Source organism: Lacerta agilis, chromosome Z (assembly GCF_009819535.1).
Source record: "Lacerta agilis isolate rLacAgi1 chromosome Z, rLacAgi1.pri, whole genome shotgun sequence".
Classification (NCBI taxonomy): domain Eukaryota; kingdom Metazoa; phylum Chordata; class Lepidosauria; order Squamata; family Lacertidae; genus Lacerta; species Lacerta agilis.
Genome location: NC_046331.1, coordinates 20398104 through 20418270, shown reverse-complemented (window position 1 = coordinate 20418270; position 20167 = coordinate 20398104). Strand labels below are relative to the sequence as shown.

At 43.3% G+C, this 20167-nt stretch overlaps 1 protein-coding gene across 1 annotated transcript in view; it reads right to left on the bottom strand.

Moving 5' to 3' along the window:
- LOC117039839 (CLK4-associating serine/arginine rich protein-like) overlaps window positions 1–20167 on the bottom strand; it is a 150514-nt gene that overhangs the window by 28370 nt on the left and 101977 nt on the right. The window contains exon 2 of the mRNA XM_033137093.1: window positions 14489–14597. Coding sequence (XP_032992984.1) covers window positions 14489–14597 — 109 coding nt within the window. The remainder of the gene's footprint in view (window positions 1–14488; window positions 14598–20167) is intronic.

The window sequence follows — 20167 nt, the reverse complement described above, 5'->3', positions numbered from 1 at the left end:
AGAAACCAATTAAAGATGCCAAAATGCATGATGAGACATCCTCAGATCACACCACTAACCTTGATGGGTGTCATGTACCCAGAGTCTGGCAGTGACCAGGGCACAGTGTTAGAGGCTATGGTGTCACCAGTTAAGGAACCAGGCTGGGTACTTTGATCTGAGCCTAGTGCTGCTGATCAAGGGACCACTGAACCCAAGGCTATTAGGCAACAGCCTACCAAGCCTTATTCCGCAGAGTATCAAGGTCTGTGTAGGACCGATGTCAGAACCCTCACAAATGCCTTCCACTCATTGTGAGGAACTGAATGCCTTCTACAGGACACCACCAATCTATGGGAACAGTTAGCATACCAGAGACGCAGAAGACATGCCCATCTTCAGGCCACAGGGTCAACCATTAAGGCAGTGGCCCCCAAATTGGGTGATGATGCCCCCTGAGAGCAGTGGGATTATCAAGGGGTACTAAAAGGAAAGGTGGGTAGGGGGCACTGGAGGTATAAATGTCTATCAGATTTAGAAAAACTGGTATCATTGGATCAAGTTCACCAGTTTAGTTGAATTAATTAAACTAAATAGTTTTAACTGGATTTTGACTAAATGTATAATTAATTGTTACTGCTTTGAATTTTATTGTGTTATTTCCTTCCTTAGTGGGTTGTGCAAATCACTGTTCTGAATAATGCTTTCTATGGGGTAGGCTGGAGGGCATGGGGGCATGGGGATTGAGTTTATGGAAGCAAAGGGGTTCTCTGAAAAAAGTTTAGGATCCACTGCTCCAAGTTCCCCATAAGGGGGCACAGCCTAGGCGAAGAGATAGTAGAGGCTCACAAGTGCTCAAGTCACTTCCAGCACTAGTTGCTATCCATGGTCCTGCAACAATGGATCTGCGGGCTTCTCCACAAGACCACACCAGGGCAATGCAGGAGAAGAGAGCGAGTGAGGCAAACACACTGGCTATCATATAATTCTGTCCTAAAGAAGCCATGAGAAAGATGTAAGGAGAAGAAAGGAGACAGAGAAGGGAAGCTAGCTAGACAGCAAGAGGACCACAAAATTAGAAGAGGGATGAGAAGAAAATCTAGAGTATCCAAAATTACTAAATTGGGAGGGAGAGATAAAATTAGTTGTAATAGCAGGATTCTCTGGAATCTTTGTTTGTTTGCTTTCACCTTCGGGGGAAAGAAAACAATTAGTTGATTAAGTTTAGCTATTACAATCTGATCTCTGTCTGTACATTTATGTGTTCACACAGTGCAGTCTTGCATTTGAGCAGCCTGGTAGGCATGTATAATATGCATGCAAAGTGGGTACGAGTCAGGGATAAAGGCTAACTGAGGAGGGGGGCAGAGAGAGAAACAGGCTGTGAATCAGAAGACAATTAAGGTTCAGCTAATGTTTGCATCCAAATGCCAGGACTATGGAATGAAAAATCACATGATGCAGCAGTGCCTGGTGGGGCAGGGGGAGGAGACCACCTGGGAATTCCACTTACTTAGCCCTTGACTTTCATGATGGAAGAAAGGTGTGTGTGTGTGTGTGTGTGTGTGTGTGTGTGTAAGAGAGAGAGAAAGGGGGGAAATGAATTAATGTATGTTCTTGGAGAACTCTTATATAAATAACCAGGAATTCAGCAGCATGAAAGCTCAGTTTGCAAAAGACCTATCCTGGCCTTTTAATCCCTAACATAATGTGGAAAAGTGAACTCAAGCACAATAGCTCCCCCCCTCCAACTTCCATTACCATCTCCATCACCCTCCAAGAATTGGAGGAATTGCTCCTGAAGCAGGGCACCCTTTCTACATGCATAAAATCCTTACAAGATCTAAAGCTCTGATCCTCTGCATTTCTCAAATATGCAGGGAGCCTACACAACTCCTGCAACAACTTTGCCTTCAGCAAAGGGTTAACCCCTTGGGTTGGGGGGAGTAACCAAACTTTGATTCAGCTGAGAGGGATGGATTTATGAGAATGGTGAAGCTCTGGACACTCATTTCTGGCCGCTCATTCTCAGATAGCAGGCAGATTTACAGCACCTGCTTATCTGGTTGGCAACCCTTCAAAGACATTCTAAAACTTCAGCAATTACAGCAATCATCCAGCTCTGCCATAGAGAGAGACACACACCTCCCTTTTTATCATTTCCTGCTCTGGGTCATGGAAAGTTACAGCTAAGGATTCTCAGGGTTGGCTGACTTGGACAAAGGTGCTACAGCCCCTGCCCAGGGGTATAAAACCCATTTGCATCAATCAATCAAGGTCCCTGGCTAAATCCTAACTAGCATCCTGCTTCCCTTGCCTGATACTTACAGCTGGACTTGGACTCCGCAGCCATTTCTCATGGGGCGGTGGGGAGAGAATGATGGTGAAGTATTAGGGTTAGTTAAAATACATTGTTTTATTGTACCTGCTCTTCCCCATCAAGATGTCTAGAGCTTACAATCTTTTATGAAGAAGAAGAAGAAGAAGAAGAAGAAGAAGAAGAAGAAGAAGAAGAAGAAGAGTTTGGATTTGATATCCCACATTTCACTACCCGAAGGAGTCTCAAAGCGGCTAACATTCTCCTTTCCCTTCCTCCCCCACAACAAACACTCTGTGAGGTGAGTGGGGCTGAGAGACTTCAAAGAAGTGTGACTAGCCCAAGGTCACCCAGCAGCTGCATGTGGAGGAGCGTAGACACGAACCAGGTTCCCCAGATTACGAGTCTACCGCTCTTAACCACTACACCACACTGGCTCTCTTATGTAACTCTTTTATTCTATTAAGCAACAAGATCTTTCTGTAGCTGCTATTTTAGTTCTTTAAAAAAATTATTTGGGTTTATAGAGAAAAACACAAAACTTAATATCCAATATCTTTTCCTCCTTTTTGGGGGTCCAAACTAAGCCAATTTCAAACCTTTAAATAAATATGTATTCTTTACCTGCTGGTTTGGGTCATGGTGTGACTTGCCATGATCTGAATCTAGTGTCTGGGCCTAAACCTGGGCTATTGCACAACAAGTTAGTTGAGGTTCCTGGTGTTGAAGAGTGAACTTCTGGCTCATGCCTAAGAATCTCCTAATAATTGGATCTATTGATTGGGCTTCCCTCAGACCTAAACTGGAGAAGATGGTCAGCAGCTTTCAAACAGGGAAAACTAGAAAGGGATGTCACCAGCATCCTATTCTGACAACCATGGATCTAAAGATCTGCAGAGGATGGGTAGGCCAGAATGTTGAAACAAAGCTATTATACTTGCAAGGAATGAAAGAAAGCACAGCAGAGGTAATCAACATGGTGCCCTCCAATTCCCACCATCTTTGGCCATTGCCCATGCTGGCTGGGGCTGATGGGAGTTGGAGTCCACATTGGCTACCCCTGCGAGAGAGCAAGTTCCAGTAAAACTGTGGCAGTTTTAGGTCAAGATACTGGAAACCTTAGTAGTTGAAGTTCTGGATATATATATAACAATCTGTGAAATCCAGCAACAAATTATAGGCCTTAGTGTAACTTCATTAAGCAAGATAAACTTGATTTGGTGCTCATGTGTTAAAGGAGTTTCTGCCTCTCAATGCCTTAACGAGAACATAAAAGGCATCTGCAATTTCCACTGCGTTCTGTCTCAAAGTCAACTCGGCAAATGTCACTTTGCTAACACTGTTTCTCTTTATTGGGTGTGTTATTTGATAATGACAGCAAAACGCTTCTTCGTTCCAACTCTACAGAATATAAGAGCACACAGTTGCAGAGCTACAATGGATTAATTTGCACAACTATTGCTTTTTTGTTGTTATCTGACACATATCCAAAATTGATTTTACTAACTGATTTAGCTGACTTAAAGGGGACTTGCTTGTCAGATGTATAAAAGGGGCTTAAAAACACAAAGAGTTGCTTCCTAAAAGACATACACTCAGAGAAAGCTTGGTGCTGTTAAATGAGTACATTCCAGACCTGCAAGCACCTGGTGCAGACACCTGCTGCTGCAAAGGACAGACCAAAACCAGTGCAGGTGGGTTGACCGAAACAATGGAACACCACACAAAGAACCCATACAGTTCAATATCTCTTTTCTTGTGGGTACTTATTAATCTAGTTTACTACTGGTGTGAAGGGCGGGAGGGGCTTGAAGTTGGGGAAAGCCCAAATTATATATATACTATATGCATCAACCATTTGGTCTTAAGGCTGTAATTTACCAAGTTCAATGGAAAAAAATCTCGATGAACAGTGATGAAAATGGGCACACATTAACAGAAGATTTTGCTCACATGTAGATCCTCCAAATGATGGAGAATGCATATGTAGTGGTTAAGAGCGGTAGACTCGTAATCTGGGGAACCGGGTTCATGTCTCCACTCCTCCACATGCAGCTGCTGGGTGACCTTGGGCTAGTCACACTTCTCTGAAGTCTCTCAGCCCCACTCACCTCACAGAGTGTTTGTTGTGGGGGAGGAAGGGAAAGGAGAATGTTAGCCGCTTTGAGACTCCTTTGGGTAGTGAAAAGCGGGATATCAAATCCAAACTCTTCTTATAAGTAGGCACTTTAAATGGGTAATGTGCACACTGGCCAGCAAATGAACCTATTTTCCTCTTGGGGACTATTCACATTTCCTGGTCAATGTGTGAAACTGATGCTGAGGCTATGCAGATGAGTCAGACACCATCCAAGGCATCAAGTCACATCCTTCATCATCCATAATGACTGGGCAATATTCAGAACCCTTTGTCAATGGTGCCATTTTGTACATATTAGTTATTAGGGCATGTCATTTTAGGGGCTGAAACTTAATTTATGCAATTATTTTCAGTGATGGGTCTTAAAAATAGGTTTTTGGGGTGTGAGGAATTCAAATCTGCTATTATGTCCTATTTTGTGATTGGACAACATTTAGCTTGGTAAGTTTATGTTTGATGAAGAAGCACATAAACTGCTTTTGGGAAATCAAACTATTTTAATTTTAATTTCTGAAAATGTCAGGTAATGCTTAATAATAATTATGATAATATGAATAAACTGCAATATTAATAAACTTGGCAGGGACGCGGGTGGTGTTATGGTCTAAACCAAAGTGCCTAGGACTTGCCGATCGGAAGGTCGGTGGTTCGAGTCCCCGCAACGGGGTGAGTTCCCATTGCTCAGTCCCTGCTCCTGCCAACCTAGCAGTTCAAAAGCATGAAGTGCAAGTAGATGAATAGGTACCACTCTGGCGGGAAGGTAAAAAGCATTTCTGTGCACCGCTCTGGTTTACCAGAAGTGGCTTAGTCATGCTGGCCACATGACCCGGAAGCTGTCTGCAGACAAACACACACAAAACAAACAGCAGCCAATCACACACCCATTTCCCACAGCCAATACAAAGAAACCCTTGCTGCAGCCACTAATCATACTACAAATCGCCAATGACAGTCTGCAGCTCGTGGCTGCAACCAATCACCCATCACCCATACCCACTACCCATGTATAAGATGCCCCCAGTTTTTAAACCTTCTTTTCCAGTAAAAAAACAAAAAACCTAGTCTTATACACAGAAAAGTATGTTATATGCAATTTCACATACATTTTACTTACCAAGCAAAACTAATTATATTAATTTAACCTTTTTTTTCAATTGCCAAGTCATACTACAACTTTTTAGCACCCCTCACACCCTAATTAGACATGCCTTCATGAAAATCTGCACAATCATTAGCAATCATACACATTTCACCAGGCAACCGGCATGCATTTGGGCACTGGGAATCTAGATTCTCAAAATAATAGCTTTATTCTTTGCTACTAAGAGTGTAACAGGGCAGTGGTTTGCTGAGCTGGGGGTCTGGCACTTCTACTCCCTCTGTTCAAAACCGCCAGCACTATTGAAATTCAACACCACACCACTGAACACAGCATGGCATGTGAGGCTGTGGAGTGAGGAATGATTTATGGCCATGGACTACAGGAATAAAACACTGGGTAATTGCATGAATCCATAAATGGTTTGAAAGTTCTCTAATACAACTCAGCCCAACTAACCCTTTAGATCATTTCACACAGACCACTGGCTTTGACCCTAGAAGTCTTTGGTGACCGTTTTGAACGCACGAGCTGCATGAACAGCTAGAAAGTATAAGACAGCTTTCTGTGCTCCTCAGTCAGATAATTCATCCATCTTGCTCAACAGTGTTGACACCAATGGGAGCAGTTCTTCGGGATTTCTGGCAGGAGCCAACCCTATCTTTACCAGTAGATGTTGGGAATTAAACCTGAAGCTTTCTGCACATGAAGCAAGTGTTCTACCACTGAGCTATAGCCCTTCTCCACCAACAGAAACTCTGTGCTAAGTGCCACTTTTGCTGTTTGAGACAGATGGCATGTCCTGCCACTCGCCCAAGATTGTTGTGGGGCTTAAATGAGAAGGGGAAATAACAATGTATACTACCATGAGCTCCTTGGAGAAAAAAGTGGCATATAAATGCAATGAAATATATAATAAATGTTGTTGTTGCTGTGTTGTTGTTTTTTAAAAAAAACTTAGGCTGCACCTTTCGCAATTATTGTGACAGACCCTAAAATAATTTTCTCAGGTGATTAGTATATCAGATTTGATATCCCATCAAATCTGATTTAATTCAATTTTAAAAAGGAGTTAGCAGGCAGCTTGTGTGTGTGAATAATTTGAAAAATGCTTAGATTCTTTGTAACCCAAAATTAAGCAGGTGGTACCATGCTCCTTAATGGAGAGGGGAGGAGAAGATGCAAAAACGAAAGGGTTGCACTATGCCTCGTATTGTGTTTGGAGAAGGGACAATTGTGAAGGAAGAACACAGAGACAGACAGAACAGGATAAACTATTGGATCTGGAATGTTATTGCAGTGGCCGATTTCCCCCCCCCCTTAGATTATGCAAATCTAACAAGAGTGACATTGCTCCAGCTGAACTCACAAAATGTACCCTGCATGGGTCTTGGGTGCACTATGCTTTCAAACAAAAATGCCTTCTTTTTAATGTCTACATTTCTGGTTTTTTCATCCCCCATTCTCCACCTTCATTTTTAGTATAAATATTAGTATAAATATTCTTTCCCCCCCCCAACAATTTCTTGATTTACATAAACACAAAATAAAAAAATTAAAATGATACAAGAGTACTGCAGAAATCAAGAGCTAGTGTCTTTCTATCATCAATCACCACAATTTCTTCTGTCTCTAATACTAAATTGAATTTTATATCACAGGGCTGGATAACCTTATGCCCCCCCATCTAGTCCAGCATCCTGTTCTCACAGTGGCCAACCAGATGCCTGTGGGAATCCTTTATTGCAGCTCTGAGATAACAGAGTTTGGGGGTGCAAGGGCACTCATAACTGCTCAAATTAGGAAATTAATGAATGGTAGAATTTAGAATTTCCGTGCGCTGCTCTGGTTCGCCAGAAGCGGCTTAGTCATGCTGGCCATATGACCTGGAAGCCATACACCAGCTCCCTTGGCCAATAAAGCGAGATGAGCGCTGCAACCCCAGAGTCGTCCGCGACTGGACCTAATGGTCAGGGGTCCCTTTACCTTTACCTAGAATTTAGATAATATACCTAGAATTTAGAGTATTGGAGAGAAGGTGCCAGGCCAGGGATAGAAGTTGCTAAGAATGACCAAGGTGCTGGAAGCAGGTCATTGACACATCAATAGCAGCAAGAGGTACTGTGCTGGTGAGGGGGAGGTTACAGAAGGCGAGATGTCACACAGGAAAAATGTGCCCTTTTGAAATACAGGCAGCTGGATAAGGGGAGCAAGCAGACGGAGGGGAAGGAATTGCTTGGAAGAAAGGTTCTTGGGAAACAGAAAGGAAGTGGGGAAAATACCATGCACTGCTGTGAAGGCAGAACCATTTTATCAGGTTGTGACAGAGGCATGAAGTTGGTGTGCCGTGGACTCCAGTGCTGCACAAGCTATATTTCTTAAAGACACTATCCTCCACTGTGCCTTGATTTCCCAATGGAAACGCAACCCTGGGTGAGCACCTGGAATGCCCTGGAATCTTGCTACTGCTCGGCAGATTTTGGAGGAGGCGTGCAACCTTTGTGAAACCTCTGAGGACCTCTGTAGTGTGTGTGTGCACTCAGAAGATGACCTCCAAACCATTCTAAATAGAGTAGCTTCGCAGAAGCTTACAAAAAGCTTGGCCTATCGCTCAACATCCAAAAAACCCCAAAGTGCTGCACCAACAAGCACAAAACAATCGCTCTGCAGCGCCACAAATCCAACTCGATGGTGTAACGTTGGAAAGTGTTGTTCACTTCTCCTACCTGGGCAGCTATTTTTCCAAAGGGCCGCCATTGCTTCTGAAATTCAGCATCACCTGAGCTCTGAGAGACTTTCTCCCGATTGAAGTGCAGAGTGTTTGAGGACCGGGACATTCGCAGGGAAACCAAAATGCTTGTTTACAAAGCTACTGTACTACCAGCCTTACTATATGCTTGTGAAACATGGACCACTTATAAACGCCATCTCCAACTCCTCGAAAGAGTCTATCAAACGCCATCTCCAACTCCTCGAAAGAGTCTATCAATGGCGTCTCCGAAAATTTTTACATATCACTTGGGAGACAGGCAAACTAATGCCAGTGTACCGGAAGAAGCAAAGATCATTTTGTTGCAGGTCCCTGCTATTCTTAAATTCCCAAATATATATAATAAATTTTCCAAAAAATAATAAACATGTACCGAATACTTTCAAAGTTCCCCAACTATTAAGGAGGTTGCCCTTAAAGATGACTATGAAACTTCAACTGGTTCATAATGCAGCAGCCAGATTGCTGATTGGGGTTCCATTATGGGTGCCTGGGTGCCACCAAATTCTGTTACCCCATATCTGTAACATTATGGCAAAAAGAGGAAGGGGCAATATTGTGCTGTTGGGCCAAAGGTGGAATGATCCTGCATTTATTTACTGGGGCTTTTGTTTTAAACTGGAAAGCCTCAGTTTAGCATTGTTTCCCTCTGCCATGATGAAATCATGACTCGTAGAGTGCTAACTGGAACATCTAATAAGGTAGATTAGGACTGTCAGTCAACATAGTTTTGTTTGGTTGTTGGTTGCAATCTTCATTAGCTTTCTTCTTTGTTGTAAAATAATCAGTTCAGTTCTGCTTTTAAGATATATTTAGAACAGGTATTTTGAGAGAACGTAGAAGATTTCTGTAAAATATGAAGATGCATTTCTTTGTGCAAATGAGAATAATTTGCTACATAAACTTTCTCCCATTGTCTATTTGCCTGCAATTTCCACCTCATTTACTTTTTTTCCCCCTGTGTCTCTACCCTTTTGTTTAGTCTTACATTTGGCATTCCTTTAATTTATATTTAGAGTTACCCGACACCTTTACATTAAAATCCGCAATTCACATAATGCATGTTTCTCTGAGAGAAAGGATGCCGTAACGCTAATAACTGCAGGTAGGACAGAAGGAGACAATAATCCTTGCTCCCCCCCCCCCCCCTCACATAGGTTCTGGAAAAGGGATTTCTAAACTATTGACAAGAGAGTCTTTTGAGGCATAGTGATACTGGTAGTCCCCAATTCTTACCATTCTAGGATGTGGATTTTTTTACAAAGCCTCCTTAGATGCTATGTCCTGGTCAGTATAGGAACGCCCACTCCTATGCCCCAGCTATCCCCAAGCTTTTGATATTGTAGATACCATATCAAGAGGGAGAATGTTTTGTATGACAGGCCTTTAGTTTGGTGGCATCTATCCTCTAGAACTCCTTCCCACTGCATATCACACAGGTGCCATCTCCATTATCATGTTGGTGCCTGCTGGAGGTCTTATTTTTCCAACAAGCCTTTCCAAGTGTATATATACATATCTGTCTGTCATCTATCTATCTATCTATCTACCTATCTATCTATCTATCTATCTATCTATCCTCTATCTATCTCAGTCTGGATTTGAACTTGTTTCTAAATCTGCTTTTTGTTGTTGGTGTTTTTCTTGTTAAATCGTTTTGGAAATTATTCATAAATTAAGTGAAATATATACATAAAGGGCAATGCCATTTAAAGGAAGAGGAATCTTTTGGGCATCTGACAAGAGTGGCACAGGAATGCCAGAAGTGGGGGTAGGGCAAGGGGGGAGGGGCTGAGCAAAATCAACATTCTGCTTCACTGTCAGAGCAAGATTGGTTTCTCTTTTTTCATATTTGGCTCCCTCTACAAAAGAAAAGAGAGGGGGGAGGACACTTCATGCAACCTTCCATTTATTCCACCCTGTTCTCCTTAGAACCGCACCAGCTGTTCTGTTTTATTCCCTAGGCAGGCCAATCTGCCCATTTTACTTAGCTTTTTAACAAAGCATGGTGGGGGAGGAGGACACAAAAGAGAAACAATAATGTGGTCAAGGACAGCATCCCACATGCACACACTTCCTTTATAAATCTTATTTTTTTGGCCACAGTAAGGCATTGAGAAATCCCATCTGTTTTGGTGTGTTGTACCTGTTAGGTGGTTCTACCTAAGTCCACACCTGGCCCAGGTATATATTCCTGGAGAACCAAACCCATATCTCTCTGTAGAATGCTCCCCTCCCCCTTTCCTTTGTATCCCTCATAATTCTTGCCCAGAATACAACACATGGATTGCACACATGGATTGCCTCAGCCAAGAGCCTGCCAATTCTGAGGGAAGGGAGACTTGGTTTTCAATCTACTTTGCTAAATTTTCAACTAATTGCTTTTTAACACACTTCCTCCGCCAGTATCCTCACAGCTTAATGCCATGTGGTCATTCCTCTGGGAGTGTCCCCCCCCCCCCCCGAAAGAAAGTAAAATCTAAATACATTCCTGTGATGTAATTGCTATTGGCCTTTGTAACAGATACTTCCTCCCCCACCAACAACTGCTTTAATCAAATTTTTAAGATTAATGAAAATCAGGAGGATATACTGAGATTCTATAAACAGTTTAAGAAGCCAGAGAACTGGGCATGGTATAACCCATCCCAATTTTCTATAAATAGTGTAGCTAGAAAACCCATTGTTCTAGGACAGTTCCCACTGTATTTTTCTCTAGGAACATCAGATCTGGAAGGCACCCAAACAATAGGTGAATGGTGCTCTGTGGTGGGTGGACACTTACATATGGAAGTATGGTGGGCATACAAATGAACCACAATGGAAAGCAACTGGGTGTGACTGAAACACAATGTTCCTCCCCTAAAAGAGCAGGTATGCTGGTGGCAATGGGTGCAGTTTACTAGCTTTAGCTGGCACAGCAATGATGTGATCTCTCTCTTCCTGACAAAAGGCAGACCTTTCCATAGTCATTCTAAACCCTAAAAAGGCAGAGGTGTTGCACACCCCAAGTTCTCACATCCAGGAGATGGGAAAGTGCCCTGCCCTGGATGGATGCAGTGCTTCATTCTTCCGACACCAACCTATTCACTCACCTCCATGCAATTCAAGTTTGACTATGGTCACCAGGCTACTGAAGAAAAACAAATTAGGTTTAAACAGAGAATCATGCACCACTTCTCAATATGCATATTCCGAGCAAAACAAAACAAAACAAAAAACAACACAGTTGTGTCACACTTCACAAGTGACAGGACACGTAATCTTTATATTTTCCCTTGAGAGCATTCAGCAAGCTTCATGGTTCCTTTCTAGAATCACCTGGGATCTTCAGAAGCACACATTTCAGACTTCAGCTATCCTTGTTTAACTCCCAAGTCAATTGGATATCATAAAAGGGATTCCAGAAGCTTTCTGCACAAACATTTTTTTCATTTTGGCAAATCCAGCCTTGCCCCCAACATCTCAATCCCATGACTCACCCAGAAATTTCAATCAAGTAGAACTGGGAAAGTCAACAACCAAAATTTCAGTGTTGTGTGACGTGTCCCATGTGTTATCTATTAAAGGCACTTTATGGAGTGTTTCTCTGGAAACCCCAGTTCACTCCTCTCTGGAGGATACTAAGGCCTCCAGAGGAAAACATTGATGCAGAGTTTGCAACAGTGTGGAGATGAACTGGAATTGTGGAACACAATTGAAGACTTTGTGAAGAGTTGCAGGACTTTGCAAGTCACTGAACTCAGGACTTGGCATGTGGAGCAAAGCACAGACAGGACTTAGCATAAGCTCAGAGACGACTACTTGTAACATCTGTAAATATTGTATGTATAAAGAGTGTATGTTAGTGTTGGCCTAGTAAAGATAACTGCTACACACCTGTTTCCTGACGTGAGCTTAATCGTTTTACTGAGCTGCTGTGGTGCGCGCACACAACTCAAAGCAATACACACACACACACACACACACACACACAATAATGAGTAACTGGTCTGGGGAACTGAGGCAAATACAGCAACAGTTAAAAGATTAAGTGCCCATCTCTGAGCAGGCCCTAAGTTCCCTTGCACATCATCTCTACCCCCCTCATTTCCTTTAACCCAAACTTCAGCAGAAGATCACCCCAGAACAGGAGGACAGATTAGTGCTGTCCTCTTAAACTTGCTCTCATAAGTGAAGTTTTAGAAACGGTTTTATGAGCCAAACTACCTATGGGTGGTCTTCTTGCATGCTTGAAAAGTCACTTCAGGAGGACAGGATTGAGAACAATGGGTGGGAAATGGGTACTTCTGGCCACATTTCTACCATCTAAAGTCACCCCTATCTAAAGTGCATAAGAACACAGGAAGGTGCCTTCAGAGCACTGGTCCATCTAGCTGAGTATCACGTACAATGACTGGCAGTGGCTCTCCAGGGTTTCAGGACAGGAGCATTTCCATCTCTACCTGGATATGATGGGGGATTGAAGCTGGGACTTTCTCCATTTGAAACAGATGCTCTGAGCTACGATGCTTCTAGGGCCAAAATAGTTGCTTTTTGAACATGAAAAGGTATGTCAAGCAACAGTCACAGGTGCTTGGTCGTTTGCTTTCTATTACACTTCTATCCCACTCTTTCATCCAAGAAGTACACCTTGGAGTACATGTTTCTCCTCCTCTCCATTTTATCCTCACAAGAACCCTGTGAGGTAGTTTAGACTGAGAGGTGGCGACCAGCCCAAAGACACCCAGTGAGCTTCATGGCTATGTGGGGATTTGAACCCCAGTCTCCCAGCACTCTAACCCAGCACTCCCACCACAATGGCTCCCATGCAGTGTTCACATGTAATGTGTAGTTTGACCCAATGCCAGCATAACTGTCAGCTTGACACAGATGGAAAAAGACCCACACAACCAGTCACAGACTGTTGTGCTCATCTAATTTCCTTAGATCTACTGGAGACCTATTCCAAAAATACACATTTTTAACTGAATAATAAAACACTGCTTGCAGGAGCAGAGCAAAGTGATTGTGATTCTCCCCAAACAATTGTCATCCTCAGATTTAACTGTCAAGGCACAAGAGCTGCAGGTATCAATGCTCGGGAGAGCGAGCGCAAAGAGTGCAATTATTATTCCCTGCTCTCCCATTTGAGTGCACTGGCTCCCAAGTACGCCAAGGTCAGGAGAGAGATGTGGCAAAAAGGTTTTCCTTTTCATTAGGGAGAGGCAAGGATACCTCATATTGTAACAGCAAAAGGTCGTCGCAGTAAAAAGACTGGCAAAGCAAAGATGAATGCAGCAGCTGAAGATCAGAAAAGAGCTGAATGAAACTACAAGAAGTGAAATCAACATGCATCTCTCTTAACCAAATTATCTCTTCATTCCTAGAGTCCCACTGAGCATTTCACAGATATTTCAATCCACATCCTCTCTTCATTAGCAAATATTAACTGCCTGAGGGTGTCAAGAGTTAAAAGAGTATATACTTCATTTCTATTTCCTCCTTTCTTCCAAAGGGCTTAGGGCAGTGTGACACAGCTCTGTTCACCATTCCTTTTATCCTCACCAAAACCCTTGTAAGATAGGATAGTCCAGTGGTTTCCAAACTGGGTGGCACTGCTCCCAAGGGATGATGGGGTGGTACAATTATTGGAGGCTGCTAATAAGTAAGAGGGACGTGGGTGGCGCTGTGGTCTAAACCACCAAGCCTCTTGGGCTTGCCGATCAGAAGGTCGGCGGTTTGAATCCCTGTGACGGGGCGAGCTCCTGTTGCTCGGTCCCAGCTCCTGCCAACCTAGCAGTTCGCAAGCACGAAGTACAAGTAGATAAATAGGTACCGCTCCAGTGGGAAGATAAATGGTGCTGCTCTGGTTTCGCCAGAAGTGGCTTAATCATGCTGGCCACATGACCTGGAAAAACTGTCTGCGGACAAACGTCGGCTCCCTCGGCCTGTAAAGTGAGATGAGTGCTTCAAACCCAGAGTCGTCTCTGATTGGACTTAACTGTTAGGGGTCCTTTACCTTTACCTTTTTAATAAGTAAGAGGGGCAGCAGGGGGGAGCTGGAAGTGCAAATTACTATCAGGCTCTGAAAAGCTGACATTCCCAGAGCAGAGTTTGTACTCCCAGAGCTGTGACAGCGGCAAATCCAATGGGAAGACACTATGCAAATGTGAAATGTATGCAACATCTTTGCAGACTTACCATGGAAGCAGTCCTCAGTAAGAAATACCCATAGGCTTGTTTAGAAGCATTCGCTTCTCCCCAGCTGGTCTCTAACACTCCTAGGAACAGTGCTAGGAACACAGGAGACCTGCAAACAACATTAAGAGAAGGAATGGATTAAGAACAAATAACGCAAAGGCTTGGGTGGGTGAAGCAACATGAGAGAGATCAGCACAGTGGAACAAAAGCAGTTTGCAATTAGTGACTCTGCTTCAAGCAAAGAGGCAAAGCTTCAGCTCCATGATAAGAGAATCTGTGATCTTCTCATTCTAACTTCTAAAACACTCACTTGGTTTGTTGATTTGTTTAGGTTAGAAAGCAAAGAGAATCCAACATAAAAGCCTCAGTAGCGAGCCTTCTTTGAGCAGAAATGGCCATGATGGTCAACACTGAATGCCACTGGAAAATGGCAGCCCTGTGTTGGGTTCTCTCTTCATGTAGAATGGGTGTCATGGACTGGCTGGACACAGAGGAATGGTGGGAGAAATTCTTCAAGGGAAGAATGCTCAGAGCTCAAGGAGTGGTGATAGGACAATGATGAGTGGTCAGAGGGAGAAGACTGGGAAGAGGAGGTGTCAGAAGCTGAAGACGTAACAGGACTTAATGAGCTGGGAGAGTCTGTGGTAGACAGAAGTCAAGAAGCTGAAGCAGCAGAGTAGGATGATCCAGGTTGTGAAATCAAGACATGGTGCCTTTTTTTTAACACTCCACATTACTGGTGTTGTGACCTGCCACCTGTGCTGCTTACTTGCACACCTGCCTGCTCTGTCATCACACTGGAGTTGCTGTGGTCACCTACTGGCAGACATGCAAATTACAGCATGGCAGCCTTACAACAGCAGGATAAGGTGGTATAGAAATACCAGTACTTTTATAAATAAACAATGCACTTAAGGTTGTGAACTGAAGCCTGATGTCAGAGCATGGGAAGCTGGCATGTACAGACACTGTGGGTTAAAGACACAATTCTGTCATATACATAAGATCTGTTCTCAGGAATCTACATATCCTGCATTTCATACTCACCCAAAATTCTGAATTCTATCATATGCAAATTAAACACATGCTCCCTTTGCAGTTCCCATTAGCATGAAGAGAGAAAGCAGAGGGCTGCATATGATGTTTTAAGTGCATTATACAAATGTGACACTAGATGTTGATGGTGAGCTTATGGCAAATTCAATATATTTTTCAAAACTTTTTTTAAAAAAGCATTTTCATAGTTTTTTATATGTGCCTAGATTCCACCATAGTCAGCCATCATTGCAGGGGTTGGACTAGATGAGTCTATGAAAGGGAGAGTACCATTGTACTCAGGTCCTTGTTGGGGGATTCCCATGGACCTTTGGTTGACCACTGTGGGAACTAACTAGATGGGCTTTTGGTTTGACTCAACAGGGCTCTTCTGGTGTCTTTAAATAGGAGCATGAAGCAAGTAAGGGTCTCAGGGGTCAGTGCTAAGGCAGTTAAGCCAGAGAACAGACAGAGGGCTACTCAGAAAGGCCATTGTTGCCTAGGCAAAGTCCCAGACTGAGCAGGAGGCCCTTGTAGTCCTTCCTGTTAAGGAGAGCCAATGGCTGACCTGGGTGGACATAGTCACTCCAGCACCTGGAAACCCTTCCACTATCCAGGGAGATGTTCCGACTTGCAGGTAGGTATAATGCCTCGCCACACAGGGCACTTGAGGAGGGCTTCCCAGTTCTGTCAGCAGCTTTGCACAGCTGCTATTTTTTGGAAATAAAACAGAATCTGCAAAGCTGAATTTCTCACAGCACCATTTAACAAACCAGACACTAAATTCTGTGTGCGGTGTGAGAATGGCCACAAGAAATACATGCAACCCTCTCTGCAGCCCACGAAAACACTTCTTAGTTCTTAATGTATTTTATTTTCGCAATAACCTGGGGAGTTCAAGGCATCAGTTTTGCTTTACGGAGGAGTAGTTCAAGTACAGATGTAATGTTTGAGAGATCTATTCAGATAGTGGGATACAAAGCTGAGCTCCAGTTTAAATGCAGTCCTCTTAGCTTAAATATGGAAAGGAAGAAAAAAGAAACATAGCACCTTACCTAGGGTTGCTATATTTAAAAGGGGTATGTGAGAGAAAGATTTGGGGGTGTTTTCTTCCTGTAAAGAGGGGGTCCTGCATTTATGATTCTCCCATTGTGGAAACCAAAATATGAAAAGGCAGCTCTTGAAATCCCAATTATTTAGCCCATTGGACTTATTGGTGGGATAAACAGAAGAAACAAATGGCAATTGTGCATTATAAAGCAGCAAGTGCTTGTTTATTGTTAGAGGGGGTGCTACCTCCTCAAAATAAAATGCATTTGCCAATTTTACTGTGTATGAAAATGAAAAAAGGGTTTAAAGGAGGGAGACAGAGCAAGAGGGAAAGAGAGCAATAAACCAAAAGTGCCCAATTATTTATACAAGCATCTTAATCAAAATGAAGAAACCTGCAGAGTAACTTTCTATGTCGATTGATAAAGCTAGCTCCCACCCTCCAAAAAAAGAGGAACTACACCAAGTGCCCTAATTAATAATCCCGGAGAGGATTTCTGCGTGCAAACATGCACACGCACGGCTTTGCACTCCTATGCTGTGTACTCCCATTAACCCTCTGCTCTGCTCTATTTACAAGTCATTTCCGCTGTGCATATTTCCCAATGCCTTGGAGAGCAGGCACAGCTGTAATGCAGCACTTGGAGGCAAAATAACTGCTAACTGAATTTCTTCTTTGGGGAACTTCCTCCCATCCCACTATATGTCTTCCAGTGAGGGTAGGAAGGTGTAGAAGAGTGTGGAAAGCAGGCTGCTTCTACTCAAGCATGCTACATGTCACTGCATGAGGATATCATTGGCATTAATAGATGTTTGCATTAGATTTCAGGGAGTCGCTTCGCTGTCCCACACTAAGAAAGCAAGCTTTACCAATGTATTTTGTCTTGTGTTACAACATGGGCTTCAACTGATCAAACTGCTGCCCGACATAACATATGTGACCAAACTGCCTAATGATGAGCTGTCATCTTTTCTGACAAATCAGTGCACATACCTTTTGAAAGCCTTTCAGTGCAGTATCAATGCCTTGCAGCAGGCACTGCATGCATGCGTGTGTGTGTGAGAGAGAGAGGGGGGGGACCCTGCAGGATTTTTATTCCAGCTTCTTTCTCAAAAGGATTGGGGTAGAAGAGAGAGGTCTTCAGTCTTTCCTCTCTGCAGACAGTTACAGGTGGGTAGCCGTGTTGGTCTGCCATAGTCAAAACAAAATCGAAAATTCTTTCTAGTAGCACCTTAGAGACCAACTGAGTTTGTTCCTGGTATGAGCTTTCGTGTGCATGCACACTTCTTCAGATACCGTATCTGAAGAAGTGTGCATGCACACGAAAGCTCATACCAGGAACAAACTCAGTTGGTCTCTAAGGTGCTACTAGAAAGAATTTTCGATTTTGTTCTCTCTGCAGACAAACACTCTATTAAAATACATTAAAAGCTACTGCCTACTAATTTGCTTCTGCCTTTAAAGCATTCTTTTTTTAAAAAAAAAGTCAACACACAGAAATTTCAACAGCTGGCACAGAAGTGCTAAAGTAACAGTTATTTGTCTAGTAGCAACACAGGGGAAAGAGCATGATAATAACATAATGCACAATTGCAGGGGGGAAGGGGGACCGCTATAAATTTCATTATGGACCAGCAATATCTACTTCCAGCTTAGCACATCAAGGATGTCACAAACACCTTGTATAATCTCTTCCATCAGCAGCGCTAAACCTCTCCAAACCTCTCCTTTGGTAAGCCATCGTCTCTCTGCTGCTCCCCAAACACACACCCCCAAAATCAATTTGTATGTTATAATTATATTAGTGCAGATGCTTGATGACTTGATTCCTTTACCAACTGGCATTCAATGTTAGTCCTACTCAGAGTAGACACAATGAAGTTGATTCATTATTTTCATTGGGTCTTCACTGAGTAGAGCTTAATTTAATTCCACCAATAAAACACACATAGAATCATAGAACTGTAGAGTTAGAAGACTCTGAGGGTCATCTAATCCAACTCCCTGCTATGCAGGAATCTCAACTAAAGCATCCAGGACAGATGGCCAGCCAACCTCTGCTTAAAAACCCCCTATGAAGGAGAGTCCACTGCTTTCCAAAGGGGCAGTGGTAGTTGCAGCTTAGTGCAGCTGTGGATGAATTTGTAAGGGGAGGAGTTTGGATTTGATATCCCGCTTTTCACTACCTGAAGGAATCTCAAAGTGGCTAACATTCTCCTTTCCCTTCCTCCCCCACAACAAACACTCTGTGAAGTGAGTGGGGCTGAGAGACTTCAGAGAAGTGTGACTAGCCCAAGGTCACCCAGCAGCTGCATGTGGAGGAGTGGAGACACGAACCCGGGTCCCCAGATTACGAGTCTACCACTCTTAACCACTTGTTGTTGTTGTTCAGTCGTTCAGTCGTGTCCGACTCTTCGTGACCCCATGGACCAGAGCACGCCAGGCACGCCTATCCTTCACTGCCTCTCGCAGTTTGGCCAAACTCATGCTAGTCGCTTCGAGAACACTGTCCAACCATCTCATCCTCTGTCGTCCCCTTCTCCTTGTGCCCTCCATCTTTCCCAACATCAGGGTCTTTTCTAGGGAGTCTTCTCTTCTCATGAGGTGGCCAAAGTACTGGAGCCTCAACTTCAGGATCTGTCTCTTAACCACTACACTACACTGAATCCCTTTGCTTAGGTGTGGCCGACAGATAACATTTCTTCAGCCATCCAGGGTGCTAGGAAAGCACGGAAAATTCAAAAGGGTAACAACAAATCACAGGCCACCTTCAGATTCAAACAGACCAAGGCAGAATAGTGTGGGACTCTTACTTCTACCAACCAGCTACACATCCACCTCATACCAGCTTCTCACAAGAATATCATGGGGGACTTTGTAAAAAGCCTTGCTGAAATCAAGACACACTACATCTGCAGCACTCCCCTGATGCACCAAGCTTGTAACACTAAATAAAAAACAAAAAAAACAGAGGGATTTGTCTGGCATGATTTCTTTTTGAGAAATCCATGCTGGGTCTTAGTAATCAAAGCAACATTTGCTAAGTACTCACAGACGGACTGTTATAATTATCTATTCTATGACCTTTCCTGGTATTAATGCCAAGCTCACCAGTCAGTAGTTACCTGGGTATTCCCCCCCCCCTTTGAAGATGGGAAGATTTGCTCACCTCCAATCTGTGGGGACCTCACTTGTTCTCCAAGAATTCTTAAAGTTTTTAGACTGAGGTTCTGAGATTACATATGCAAGCTCCTTTAGTACTCTTGGGTGCAGCTCATCAGCCACTCCCAAATTTAAGATTGGAATTTAGTTGTCCACTAACTTTCATACTTCCTGGCTCAGAAGACCTAATCAATACACAACTGGGCTCTTTTGAGAGGAAGGAAAGGCTATACAGTGGTACCTCTGGTTATGTACTTAATTCATTCTGGAGGTCCGTTCTTAAGCTGAAACTGTTCTTAACCTGAAGCACCACTTTAGCTAATGGGACCTCCCACTGCCACTGCGCCGCCGGAGCACGATTTCTGTTCTTATCCTGAAGCAAAGTTCTTAACCTGAAGCGTTATTTCTGGTTACAGGTATTATTTCTGGGT